The sequence below is a fragment of the Vollenhovia emeryi genome, unplaced genomic scaffold, assembly GCF_000949405.1.
Source record: "Vollenhovia emeryi isolate VEMERY1.0 unplaced genomic scaffold, V.emery_V1.0 DF939210.1, whole genome shotgun sequence".
Taxonomy (NCBI): domain Eukaryota; kingdom Metazoa; phylum Arthropoda; class Insecta; order Hymenoptera; family Formicidae; genus Vollenhovia; species Vollenhovia emeryi.
The window spans coordinates 292,676-303,718 of record NW_011967156.1 but is presented as its reverse complement, the minus strand read 5'-3'; the positions used below and the strand labels follow the sequence as shown (position 1 = coordinate 303,718).

At 40.4% G+C, this 11,043-nt stretch overlaps 2 protein-coding genes across 6 annotated transcripts; both read left to right on the top strand.

Annotated features, from left to right (window-relative positions):
- Positions 1-210: 210 nt before the first annotated feature.
- Positions 211-3,565, top strand: LOC105561168 (prenylated Rab acceptor protein 1). The gene is made up of 4 exons (XM_012010920.1): positions 211-562; positions 1,556-1,789; positions 2,691-2,890; positions 2,968-3,565. Exons 1-4 carry the CDS (start codon positions 495-497, stop codon positions 3,072-3,074), a joined length of 609 nt encoding a protein of 202 aa, XP_011866310.1. The 5' UTR covers positions 211-494; the 3' UTR covers positions 3,075-3,565.
- A 480-nt stretch (positions 3,566-4,045) lies between these two features.
- Positions 4,046-10,773, top strand: LOC105561167 (anoctamin-1). Of its 5 annotated transcripts, none has more exons than XM_012010915.1 (12): positions 4,046-4,182; positions 4,300-4,379; positions 4,883-5,226; positions 5,816-5,941; positions 6,022-6,501; positions 6,603-6,996; positions 7,086-7,318; positions 7,427-7,624; positions 7,855-8,287; positions 8,427-8,632; positions 8,800-9,087; positions 9,210-10,773. In XM_012010915.1, the coding sequence occupies exons 3-12, from the start codon at positions 4,912-4,914 to the stop codon at positions 9,531-9,533; spliced, it is 2,997 nt and encodes a 998-aa protein (XP_011866305.1). In that variant the 5' UTR covers positions 4,046-4,182; positions 4,300-4,379; positions 4,883-4,911; the 3' UTR covers positions 9,534-10,773. The 5 variants fall into 5 exon arrangements, with proteins under 5 accessions (XP_011866305.1, XP_011866304.1, XP_011866308.1 ...); XM_012010914.1 differs by having other exon boundaries at positions 4,880-5,226; XM_012010919.1 differs by having other exon boundaries at positions 4,048-4,182; positions 4,947-5,226.
- The last annotated feature ends 270 nt before the right edge of the window (positions 10,774-11,043 follow it).

The following is an 11,043-nucleotide window of genomic DNA, read 5'->3' as shown; positions in this document are numbered from 1 at the left end:
CTTGAGTGTTTTTTTCCGTAAGGGATACTATATGGACGTAGTATAAGGGTGCGTCCCGTTTCACGCATGATATGCATGATACACCATTTATCCTTATTTATCATTTGGTAAGTAACAAGGATAAACGATGCATCATGCGCGTTATGCGTGAAACGGAACGCACCTTAAATGGACCGCGCTTTATGAAGGCTCCGAATTTGCGTTTGCTTTGCTCCTCGCGTGGATAATTGAGAGCCACCCGGTATACAAGCGTTGACCGAATCACAAGTCCTTTCGTTGTGGCAGCGTCTCCCTCGCGCTTTCTGCCACCTAAAGGAGATAAACACGCGTGCGTCCACACACGTCTTTCGGGGAAAGAGCGAACGACACAAAGCGTGAGAGATAAAGCTTAATAAAGTCGATAAGTCAGCGAGAGCCGAGGTAGAGAGACAAGATCTTTGGCGACCGAGAGTACTGTCGAAGCGAGCGAGACGGATCGCTTGCCCCAGGAAGTCATGGCACAGGTGGAAGTCCCGATGGGCGAGATGCAGAGCCCGCCGGAGAAGCACAAGTCCACGAACGGGTAATGAACGGGCGATTTCTCGTCGTTCTGCAGATCTGCCTCAGGATCTAACTTAACCTAACCTGTAAACTGCGTTGACGTATGCAGAGAAATCACGATTCTACTATTAGCTTGTTACGGTTATTGATATCTAATAATTGAAGCGATGTTTTGCGAGATCAATTTTGACTTGTCGAGCGAGCAATCGGAAGCGCAGACTAGAAGATGTTAAGGGGACGCGGAGTAGCTGCCTTGATGGAAATATTTTACTCGGAGTACTACGGGTCGAAAAGTGAAGGGAGAGTTGTTGAAGTTACCGAGGGCCAATTTTACAAACGTCGGTTGACTATTAACCAGAGATTAGTCGACTTCCCATCTTTATTATTGTCTAATGCCTGTTTCTACCAATGCAGATTAACTTTAATCTCGGGTTATAAATTGCTTCTTATCTTGTTCCAATTCCTGAAGCTAGAAAGTGTTAAAAAAGTTGCACCGAGATCAAAGTTGAGCTGCAATCAATAGAACTGGGCATGAAGTCCGGTTTCGCCAACATTGTTTAACTTTAAGCTTCATTCGTTTTTTGTCTCTTTCCAACTGTTACTTTAGAGAGGGACAAACATGAATTGAACTAAAGCAACGTTTGGTGAAACCGGGCATAAGAAGAGAATCAATTAAACTTAAACTAACTGACGTTTGTGAAATTGAATCTCGCAAAATAAACAATTTTCCTTGTAAAATTCATTGTAATATCGCGAAGTACGAGAAGGGTTAGCACATACTGTTAGAAAATAATAAAAAAAACTGAAATAGATATATAAAATTTCCTGAAAACTTCAACCGTGTTACTTTTCAAAGAGAAGTTATTGAAGTATCAAAATGATAATGAAACGGTCGAGAGTGAGAGACTTTCAATACATTTCAGCAAAATTTTGTTACATTTTCAGTAGAATATATCCGCCAGGGCATTGTCCGATCTGTTGTGTCATTCGACTGACGCCTGTACTGTTTTTGCAGATTGGAATTTTTACAATTACCTCAGCTGCCGCTCGGACAGATCGGCTATCCTCAGGCCCATGACTGGATCGAGCACAGGAAGGCGAACATTCGGCCGTGGTCGGTGTTCCTTAACACAAACAACATCAGACCGCCGCCTAACATAAGCAGGCTGAGCAAGCGGATCGTGAAGAACATTGAATATTTCCAGAGCAATTACCTGTTTGTGTTTATCGGATTAGTGATATACTGCTTGTAAGAGACACTTGACGTTTTATTGATCTGGCTTAGCGTTTTATTTTAAGAAGACGCATAATTCTACCAACTGATTACTAAGGGTCTGAGCAGAATGGCTGTCTTGTACTCTTAAGACAGTTATTGTGCCTTACCTCAAGACGAAGGCTTAAAACATAAAACATTGTCTTAAGGCTGTCGTAAGAGTATAGGACAGCCATTCTGCTCGGGCCCTTAAACAATAAAATTCATAAGGATCTGACGAGAAATCACAATTCAAAGAAACGAAGGATGCAAGAGCCAAGACATGATGATGTCTAAATGATTTTAATTTTTAAAGTTATTGCGAAAAATCTACCTCAGCCCGGGGTTTGAACCTGTGGGTCAATTCTGTATCCTACAATATAGTGAAAATGCTAAAAGTGAACGACTTTGTCTCTTTCTAAGGGAACGCTTAGAAAGAGACAAAGCTATTCACTTTTAGGCTTTCAAGCTTTCGCGGCCGCTGTCTTCTTCAGTCGTAATGGCTTCCGGATGGTTGCCGCGTCCGTTTGCAGTCTGCTGCCGACTGATACTGGTATCAGAGTCTCCCAGCCCTGATGATGCAAGCTGCAATGTTTGCGAAACGTCGGCACCACAGTGCAAACGGACGCGGCAACCATCCGGAAGCCATTACGACTATTCACTTTCAGCATTTTCACTGTAGTGTAAGATACAGAATTGACCCCCTCGACCTCTCTCTTACTAGACGGGCGTCTCCAGGTTCAAACCCTGGCTGAGGTAAATTTTTCGCAATAAAATTAAAGTCATTCAGACACATCCTGTCCTGACTCTTGTACCCTTTATTCCTTCGAATTGCGATTACTTAAACTTTTGATACGGCTGTACGTGTGACGAGGGATGTGTAATTTTCTTCCCTCAGAATCACCTCGCCGCTGTTGCTGCTGGCGGTCGTCGCCTCTCTCGGGATATGTTACAAGCTGTCGCAGCGGCATGCGAGGCAGGAACTGATGGTGCTGAATCACAGATTAACCCTGGCGCAGGTGTACTCTTTAGTCGGGATTTGTTCGCTGCCCGTATTTTACCTGGTTGGCGCGCACGCGGCTGTCTTTTGGGTGCTCGGTGGGTAGGGGGGCGTCCGCGGGAGATGCGATTTTGCGATAACGAGGATTGATTCTACCTGCGCTCTTATCTTTCAGGGGTTTCCTGGTTCATGATAACGCTTCACGCCGCCTTTTACAATATCGATGCGATACTGTGTCCGGGGGAGGAGGAGCTCAACGCGCTAGTTATGCAGGAAGTATGATTGCAAGGCGTTCGCGTTCTTCGCTGAAAAAAAAAGTGATCCCTCAATCGAAATATTCGGAGCGGCGAGTTGATTTTACTTTCGTACGTTCGTTTATAGATGATAAAGTTTATACAGAAATATGCTTAATATATTTACGTATTGTTTAGTAAATCGACGAATGTTACGTTTTTGCTGTATATAACGTGTATATATAGAAACAAGCTGTATCGATTAAGAATCTGTTCGTGTAATCCACATATCTCAATAATGAGTATTTTACTACGTGCATTGCAAACGTGTTTGTCGGGCGACGCGCACGCTGGCGAGTAGGGCACGCGGTTTTTCTCGCGCGAGGCTACAAATTCTATGTACATACAGTACTCTTACACGAGTAACATAAAACATTTCTATGATTCACCCAAATTAGCAAAGTTAGAATTTGTTATCGAAAAGTGACAAGTTTGACGTTTTGTAATTGGATTTTAAATAAAAAACTTGCCAGTAGAAAATGACGCTGGAATGAAAAGCGCTGCGCGAGCTAGTTAAGTGAATTATACTTCCTACGATAACGTGTGAATATCTGCGGAAATCTCACTTCCGACGCGCGATACACGTTCCTTTTCTAGATGCGATTACACAGGACGCATGATTTATAATACATAGTCGCTGCTCTTGCCGCTATCAAGTTTGCCAAACGATTCGCGCAGGAGCGGCGAATAAAATCAAAATATACCGTTTCGGTTCGTAAAACGAGCGAAAGTGGCATCTAAAAATAAAGCCCAACAATTTTAGACTCGTGAGAGAGACGAGGAATCTGGACCGGATCTGCTCCCCCCACCCCCTCCTCCCCCTCGTGACAATCGGTTCGTCTTTCGTACGTTATAGTGTTTTCTTTTGTTATTTCTATATTATTTTCTTCGTCCTGTAGGTCAAGTAAAACCGTGCGGTTGTCGCGTTTCGCGGCCGTGAAACGCGCAAACCCGCGGGCCCGGTCCATTAGTCACGACTCTGCGAGACGGTCGCGCGTGTACGTGTATGTACGCTACTGCGCCTGTGGCATCGGCCGGTCCTGGGACCTGGGACCTCCAAATGGAGACGGCCACGCGTGACGTGCTCCTATCATACGGTATGTGACACAGCAAGTAACGCTCGTCGTATCGAGTCATGTAGCTGGGGAAAATTCTCACGTGTCCATCTCTTTTTTTTTTCCTCCTCCCGCAACGACGACGCGGCCGCGCGACAGCAGTCCGATCGGAACGCGAGTCTTCCAGAGATTTAAACGTGGCGGTGTCGCTCGGTAAATGGACCCGCGGGCAACATTAGGTAAGAGCACGACGCTTCCCGCGACGAGGGCACAGGGCGAGACGATTTCGCGAGAGACGGGCTTACGGCGGGACTCGCCGCCGCGAGTTGTGCCCGTACCTCACCGGCGCGAGCTCCGAGCGCGGAAGCACGTCACGTCACGTCTTGGTTAGCTTTAGCAAGCGAGAAAACGGATTATAATTGTTTTACAATGGATTTAATTCCCGCGCACACACGTGACATGTACATACACGCGATGGTAAACATGCGTATGTCTGGAGAACGGAGCCAGTGCATTGTGGAAGGCTGTAAAGATGTGGGAGGCCTCTCAGTTACAGATTGTCACCTGTCGCCCGTTTAAGTTGTATCGCTAAGAGATATCATCTTTATTATGTAAGAGGATAACGATGGGAACTTAGTTTTTTTTTACTGCATCACGCTTCTCGATCGCAACGCTGCCGATTCCCTTCCTCCCCCCCTTGGGTTTGCATGACGCACACGTCTGTTTGGTTTGCATAAAGTAGGGTTTGACAATCGGCGAGTGTGTTGAGCAATGGAAGAGGATGACGAGGAGGTTTCTCTTACAAGCGCGCGACGACGTGAGAGCAGCATCCCTGGAGGGTCCAGCTTGTACCAGTCGGTGCAGGACAGCCTGAGTCAGGGCTCGCAGCAGACGTTGTACCAGAGCGTCCGCAACACCCTGTACGAGGACACCATGAGCGTCAACAGCATGCGCAGCGCCGTCTCTTTGGACAATCTCTACCCCACGTGCACGGACGACTCGTCCACCGTCGACAACGGCACAAATGATACAGTTTTAGACGGGAGTTACACAGACACGAAGAATAATCTACATGACACAAGATTGGTGAGACTCGATCTTCTCAATATGCTCTATGAGCTAGACGCCAAGTGTAGCATTGTATCTCTCTTGTTAGTTTCATTTTATTATTTTACATTGATTTGTAATTGTGTTTGATAATAAGTAGACACATAGTGACATGAATCAAGTCATGGCAGCAATATAGCATCTTTAAAGGTGTTAATTTTTCACGAGTTGTTTCCAAGTTTAGAAAAGTACCAGTGAACTCAGTTGTGTAAGGGCCAGTTTTACAAATGTGAATTAACCAGAGATTAGTCGACTTTCTATCTTGTTCTATATTATTATCTAAGAAGAGACAGAATCGATTGAGCTCCAGTCAGGCCTGGTTTCACCAACGTCGCTGAACTTCAAGCTTGGCTTAATTCATTCTTTGTCTCTTTCTAACTGTTACTTTAGAAAGAGACAAACGTGAATTAAACTAAGATTAAAATTAAACAACGTTTGGTGAAACTGGACCTTAGCAGTTAACCGATGTTTGCGAAACCGACCCTGACTGATGAGTGATAAGTTGAACTATGTTAAACTGATTGCTGTTATTTAGAAAATGTGAATGTAATGTTTTGTTTTATTCTAGATTTCGCATTCCGGCACAAGATATAGCTTATATTTTCGTGATGAAATACGCTCAGTTGATTTCGTACTCGTGTGGGACGAGTACAACGGAGAGGCACAGACCTATCGCAGTGTCGAACGTAGAAGAGTGAGTACGCGTTGTTATTTAAATATACAATACATGTACAATCGATTCTGTCACCTGTGAAATTCGTATCGTATTTTTAGATATTTGAGAAGAATCTGGAAAAGGAAGGACTGCAATTAGAATACGAACAGGCGGAACCAAATGGCCTGCACTTCATAAAGATTCACGCGCCCAAGCACGTTTTGCGACGATATGCCGAGATATTGAAACTTCGACTGCCAATGAGAGAACTGCCTGGTTGCCAAATGCCTCAAACGAGCAGTAACGTTATTATCAAGGAGGTCAACTCGTTTTTCCGACGGATCATGAACAAATATTACGTCGACATGACTATCTTCCCGACGATGAGGCAGAACTTCACAGCGGTTTACTGTAGAGACAAGGATTACTTATTCGATCTGGATTCGCCGAATTTTTTCACGTCGGCAACGCGATCGCGTATCGTGCAATTTATTTTGGACAGAACCAGATTTACGGAGACCAAGGAGGACGATTTCGCATTTGGCGTCGAGAGATTGATATCCGAACATGCGTACGTCGCGGCGTATCCGCTTCACGATGTGAGCTGTTTCATTTTATTTTTGTGATCGCGGTTCGAAAATTACAGCCTCGCGCAAAAATGACTCACTTGGTATATATAAATATGCTATTTATATTTCAGGGAAGTCTGCACACTCCAGACTCGATGAGATATCTTTTGTACACCGAGTGGGCCAGTTTGAGAAGATGTCTGCATTATCAGCCCTTGGATTATGTCAAAGAATACTTTGGGGTGAAGATCGGGCTTTATTTCGCATGGCTGGGATTTTACACTCACATGCTGATTCCAGCCAGTATCGTCGGTCTCTTGTGCTTCATATATAGCTGCGTTACTTTGGACTACAACAAACCGAGCGAAGATATTTGTAACGTTAACAACACTATCTTGATGTGTCCATTGTGCGATTATTTTTGTGACTACTGGGACCTAAAGGAAACATGTTTACACTCGAAGATTACATATCTGTTCGATAATCCGTCGACGGTGTTTTTCTCTATATTTATGTCACTATGGGGTATGCTAAAATTGATAATTTATTAACAAATAGTTACTACAATTATATTTGAATAATATATTTATAACATAGTATTATAACTTTTACAGCCACATTGTTCCTTGAACTATGGAAGAAATATTCTGCCGAAATAACCCACAGATGGGATTTGACTGGTTTAGATGCTCAAGAAGAATATCCTAGGCCGCAGTACTTAGCGCGGCTTGCGCATATTAAGAAGAAGTCTATCAATATTATTACAAATACAGAAGAGCCAAAAGTGCCATACTGGAAGATGAAATTGCCAGCTATGATATTCAGTTTTTCAGTGGTTCTACTTTTGGTAAGCTTAATTATTTCTGTAATGATTATATCTCATTTAATAATATTTTAATTGATATTTAATAATGTTAAAATGAACTCTGGCAAAAAATATGTTGTATTTTAACAGATAGCTGTAGCCATGGCTGCTGTACTTGGAGTAGTCCTGTATAGAATGTCAGTTTTAACTGCGTTAAGAGTTTCTGGACACCCGATGGTAACCAGTTATGCTATATTGTTAACTACCGCGACCGCCGCGTGCATCAATCTCTGTTGCATCATTTTGTTCAATTGGCTCTACGTTTGGCTGGCAGAATATTTGACAGAGGTAATTTTATATGAGGATTTACTCTTATATACATACAAGACAATGTTAAAGTAGTTTGACAGTTATGAATATTTTATCTATTTATTGACACGTTAATTATAAGAAGCATTAGGAGTTCATAGTTTTAATTAAAATCCTACCGCAAAGTGCAGTTTTGAATAAACAAAGATAAAGACTTTAAAGATATTTTGTTGATCCTAATAAATGAAAATTCTTATTACTGTTTTCAGATCGAATTACTTCGTACCCAGACTGAATTCGACGACAGCTTGACTTTGAAAATTTACTTGTTGGAATTTGTGAATTATTACGCCTCTATATTTTACATAGCGTTTTTCAAGGGGAAATTCACCGGTTATCCAGGCAATTATAATCGTTTCTTGGGAGCTCGGCAAGAAGAGTGCGGGCCAGGCGGTTGTCTCTTGGAATTGTGCATCCAACTGAGCATTATTATGATTGGCAAACAAGCCATGAACACCATCTTAGAAATGCTTTTTCCGCTATTTTACAAATGGTTGAACACTTTGAAAGTTCACGTCGGCTCGAAAAAGTTGGAAGATCCAAATAAAAGATATTCGTCTAGAAAATACTTGCAATGGGTCAGAGATTATAAATTAGTTCAATGGGGACCTAGAAGTCTCTTTCCCGAATATTTAGAAATGGGTAAGCAGAAGAAAAATAAAATCTTGTTTATTAGACTGAAGAATGGCAAATAATTATATGATTAAAGCAATACTTGCTAGAGATACACGGAGAAACTTTTAAAAGATACATTAAAAAGTTGTAATTTTCTCTTTTGTAGTTCTACAATATGGATTTGTTACAATCTTCGTCGCTGCGTTTCCATTAGCGCCATTCTTTGCGTTACTGAATAACGTTTTCGAGATGAGATTAGACGCGAAAAAATTATTAACCTTGTACAGAAGGCCAGTCGGACAGCGTGTCCGAGACATAGGTATATGGTATCGCATTCTCGATTCCATTTCCAAATTATCTGTTATCACAAATGTAAGTCTTATACCTCAAGAGCAACGACATAGACCTTTAAAGATCAGTTGCAACTTGAAAATTATCGAAGATTTTATAAGTGAGAAAAGCATTATTTCACAAAGATATATTATTAATTCTTTCGTTTAATCATTATTTTCAACAACGCAATCAATTCTGTTTTTCAGGCATTCATCATAGCTTTTACTTCGAACTTCATACCGAGGCTAGTTTACCGTATAACAATTTCTGATCATTATTCGTTAGAAGGTTTCCTGGATCATTCTCTATCAAAATTCAATACTAACGAACTAAAAAATGAAACTCAGTCAAATATGACGATGAATAATGTCCCAATCGAGATTTGCCGCTACCCAGATTATAGAGAGCCGCCAGACTCGCCAAACAAGTACGAATATAGTATCATGTTCTGGCATATACTAGCGGCTAGATTAGCTTTCATCGTCGTTTTTGAGGTACGTTACTTTTCTTTTTATTCAGATGTATACTAATTCTTAAAATTTCTGCATCTCATATCAATCTATTTTAGCTTAACAAATTAGGAAAATAATAATTATCATATTCACGTATTTTTCAGAATATTGTGGCGCTTGTAATGATCCTCATACGATGGTGCATTCCTGATATGAGTGCCACGTTACGCAATAGGATACGTCGCGAAGCGTACATCACCAACGAAATTATTATACATCAAGAGGCACTACGGGCTTGCGAAAGGCCCGAGACGAATGATATAGAACCAAGAATCGCGAAAACTTACGTGGTTGCCAACGAGAGTGCCGACAGGTGGAACCGAGTCATGGGAAATTGCTTGACAACTTCAGAATTCGATCTGGAAGTCCACGGCAGTCCTGTCTCGCCCATCAATACGGCCCCCCGTATCAGTACTGCTGTTATCTGATAGATAAGGATTCGTCAAATCCGTGGGATTCGCGAGTAGCATAAGTTTTTGAAAATATATTAGGTTGGTGCAAAAAGTTCGTCGTTTATACCAGAAGATAAGATTAAATGGAAATGGATAGACAAAGCTATTTTTAGAAGTAATTTTTATTAATTACAATAGAGTCACTATTGTGACTTCGATATACATCCGTTTTATTTAGACAAAGAGGTCGAGAATCTTTTTTTTTAGAACACTATTAGCTCTGAAAAATTGTAACTTAAGAAAACCACGGCTAACTTTTTGCATCAGTTCAATAATATCGTGATTTTTCGCTAGTCGTGGTATTAGAATTGTTCTAAAGATCTGACGAAAGAGGATATTATTTTTGAAGGTGCATATATGTTCACGTTGAAAGTATATTTTTAAAAGGTCACTTTCTAATTAACTATAGCTTACCCCCAATTGTAACAGATGCCATATAAAGCTTATACATGTATTTTTAATATGAATAAGAATCTCTACAAATCTTGTCAATTTTATTAACACGTTAACTGCCATGATGATTACCGACGCTATTAAAATTTTTTAAGTTGTAAAAACGTAAATGCCGTCTAATATATAAAATCTTGAATGACATAAATAGCTAGACAACGAAATAAAGTGAAAAGATGGTATTTAAGGTATCCTTAAGGAGACAGATTTATTTAATCATATTTTATGCCGACGATGATGAAAATTTCACCGTGGCATATATGGTAACATAAAACCAAGCAGATGACGTGTTAACAGAATTAAAATAACGTTCGTCTGTACATTGCGACCATTAGACCATTAGAGTGAATTTTTCTAAACGGTATTGCAATATTGATATATATACATATTGTTATTTTTCTCGGAGTATATTAATGCAAATGATTTTATCATTGTTAGCAACGTTTCTGAAAAAGAAATATATTTTTACTACAATTGCTATTATTTTTAGAACGTTATGTAAAATAGTCAAGTATGCAATATATATGAGTCTTTGTTGTATCCAATGGTTTAATTTCGGAGGAGATGGAATTAATGATACTGTTTTTCAGTTATCAGCAATCATGTGTATGTACGATTAGGAATATGATAAGCATATGTTACAAAAATAATATCTGTCAGTATTAGATATTATGATCTCTTACTATAAATTTTACGCACAGTAATTATACCGACCAACAATTTAGTCATTTAGTTGTCGAGCGATTAAAATTAATTTCTTGTTGCATATCCGAAGTGAATCATTGGGACGACATCCTATACTATATAACAGGTAACAACTGAATTATATGTGTTGCCGAAGATGTTAATGCATAAAACTATACCTATATTATAGTATCGTGTCAAAAACATGAATTTTTCTCAGAGCGAATGTGTAAAGTACGGGATACATTGGGAAGAATCTCAGGCTTAACTGTTCGAGCACTACTGTGAAATATTTTTATTATATTCCTTCTAGAAGATCTTGAAACAAACTAATTGTTCCTTTATTCAATAT

Excerpts from the sequence above, each read along its gene's own strand:
- LOC105561168 (XM_012010920.1), top strand. The coding sequence starts at position 495 with ATGGCACAGGTGGAAGTCCCGATGGGCGAGATGCAGAGCCCGCCGGAG. Across the intron at positions 1,790-2,690 it reads GGATTAGTGATATACTGCTT|AATCACCTCGCCGCTGTTGC; the intron begins GTAAGAGACACT and ends TTCTTCCCTCAG. Across the intron at positions 2,891-2,967 it reads GGCTGTCTTTTGGGTGCTCG|GGGTTTCCTGGTTCATGATA; the intron begins GTGGGTAGGGGG and ends CTTATCTTTCAG.
- LOC105561167 (XM_012010918.1), top strand. The coding sequence starts at position 4,912 with ATGGAAGAGGATGACGAGGAGGTTTCTCTTACAAGCGCGCGACGACGT. Across the intron at positions 8,633-8,799 it reads AATTATCTGTTATCACAAAT|GCATTCATCATAGCTTTTAC; the intron begins GTAAGTCTTATA and ends TCTGTTTTTCAG. Across the intron at positions 9,088-9,209 it reads CTTTCATCGTCGTTTTTGAG|AATATTGTGGCGCTTGTAAT; the intron begins GTACGTTACTTT and ends CGTATTTTTCAG.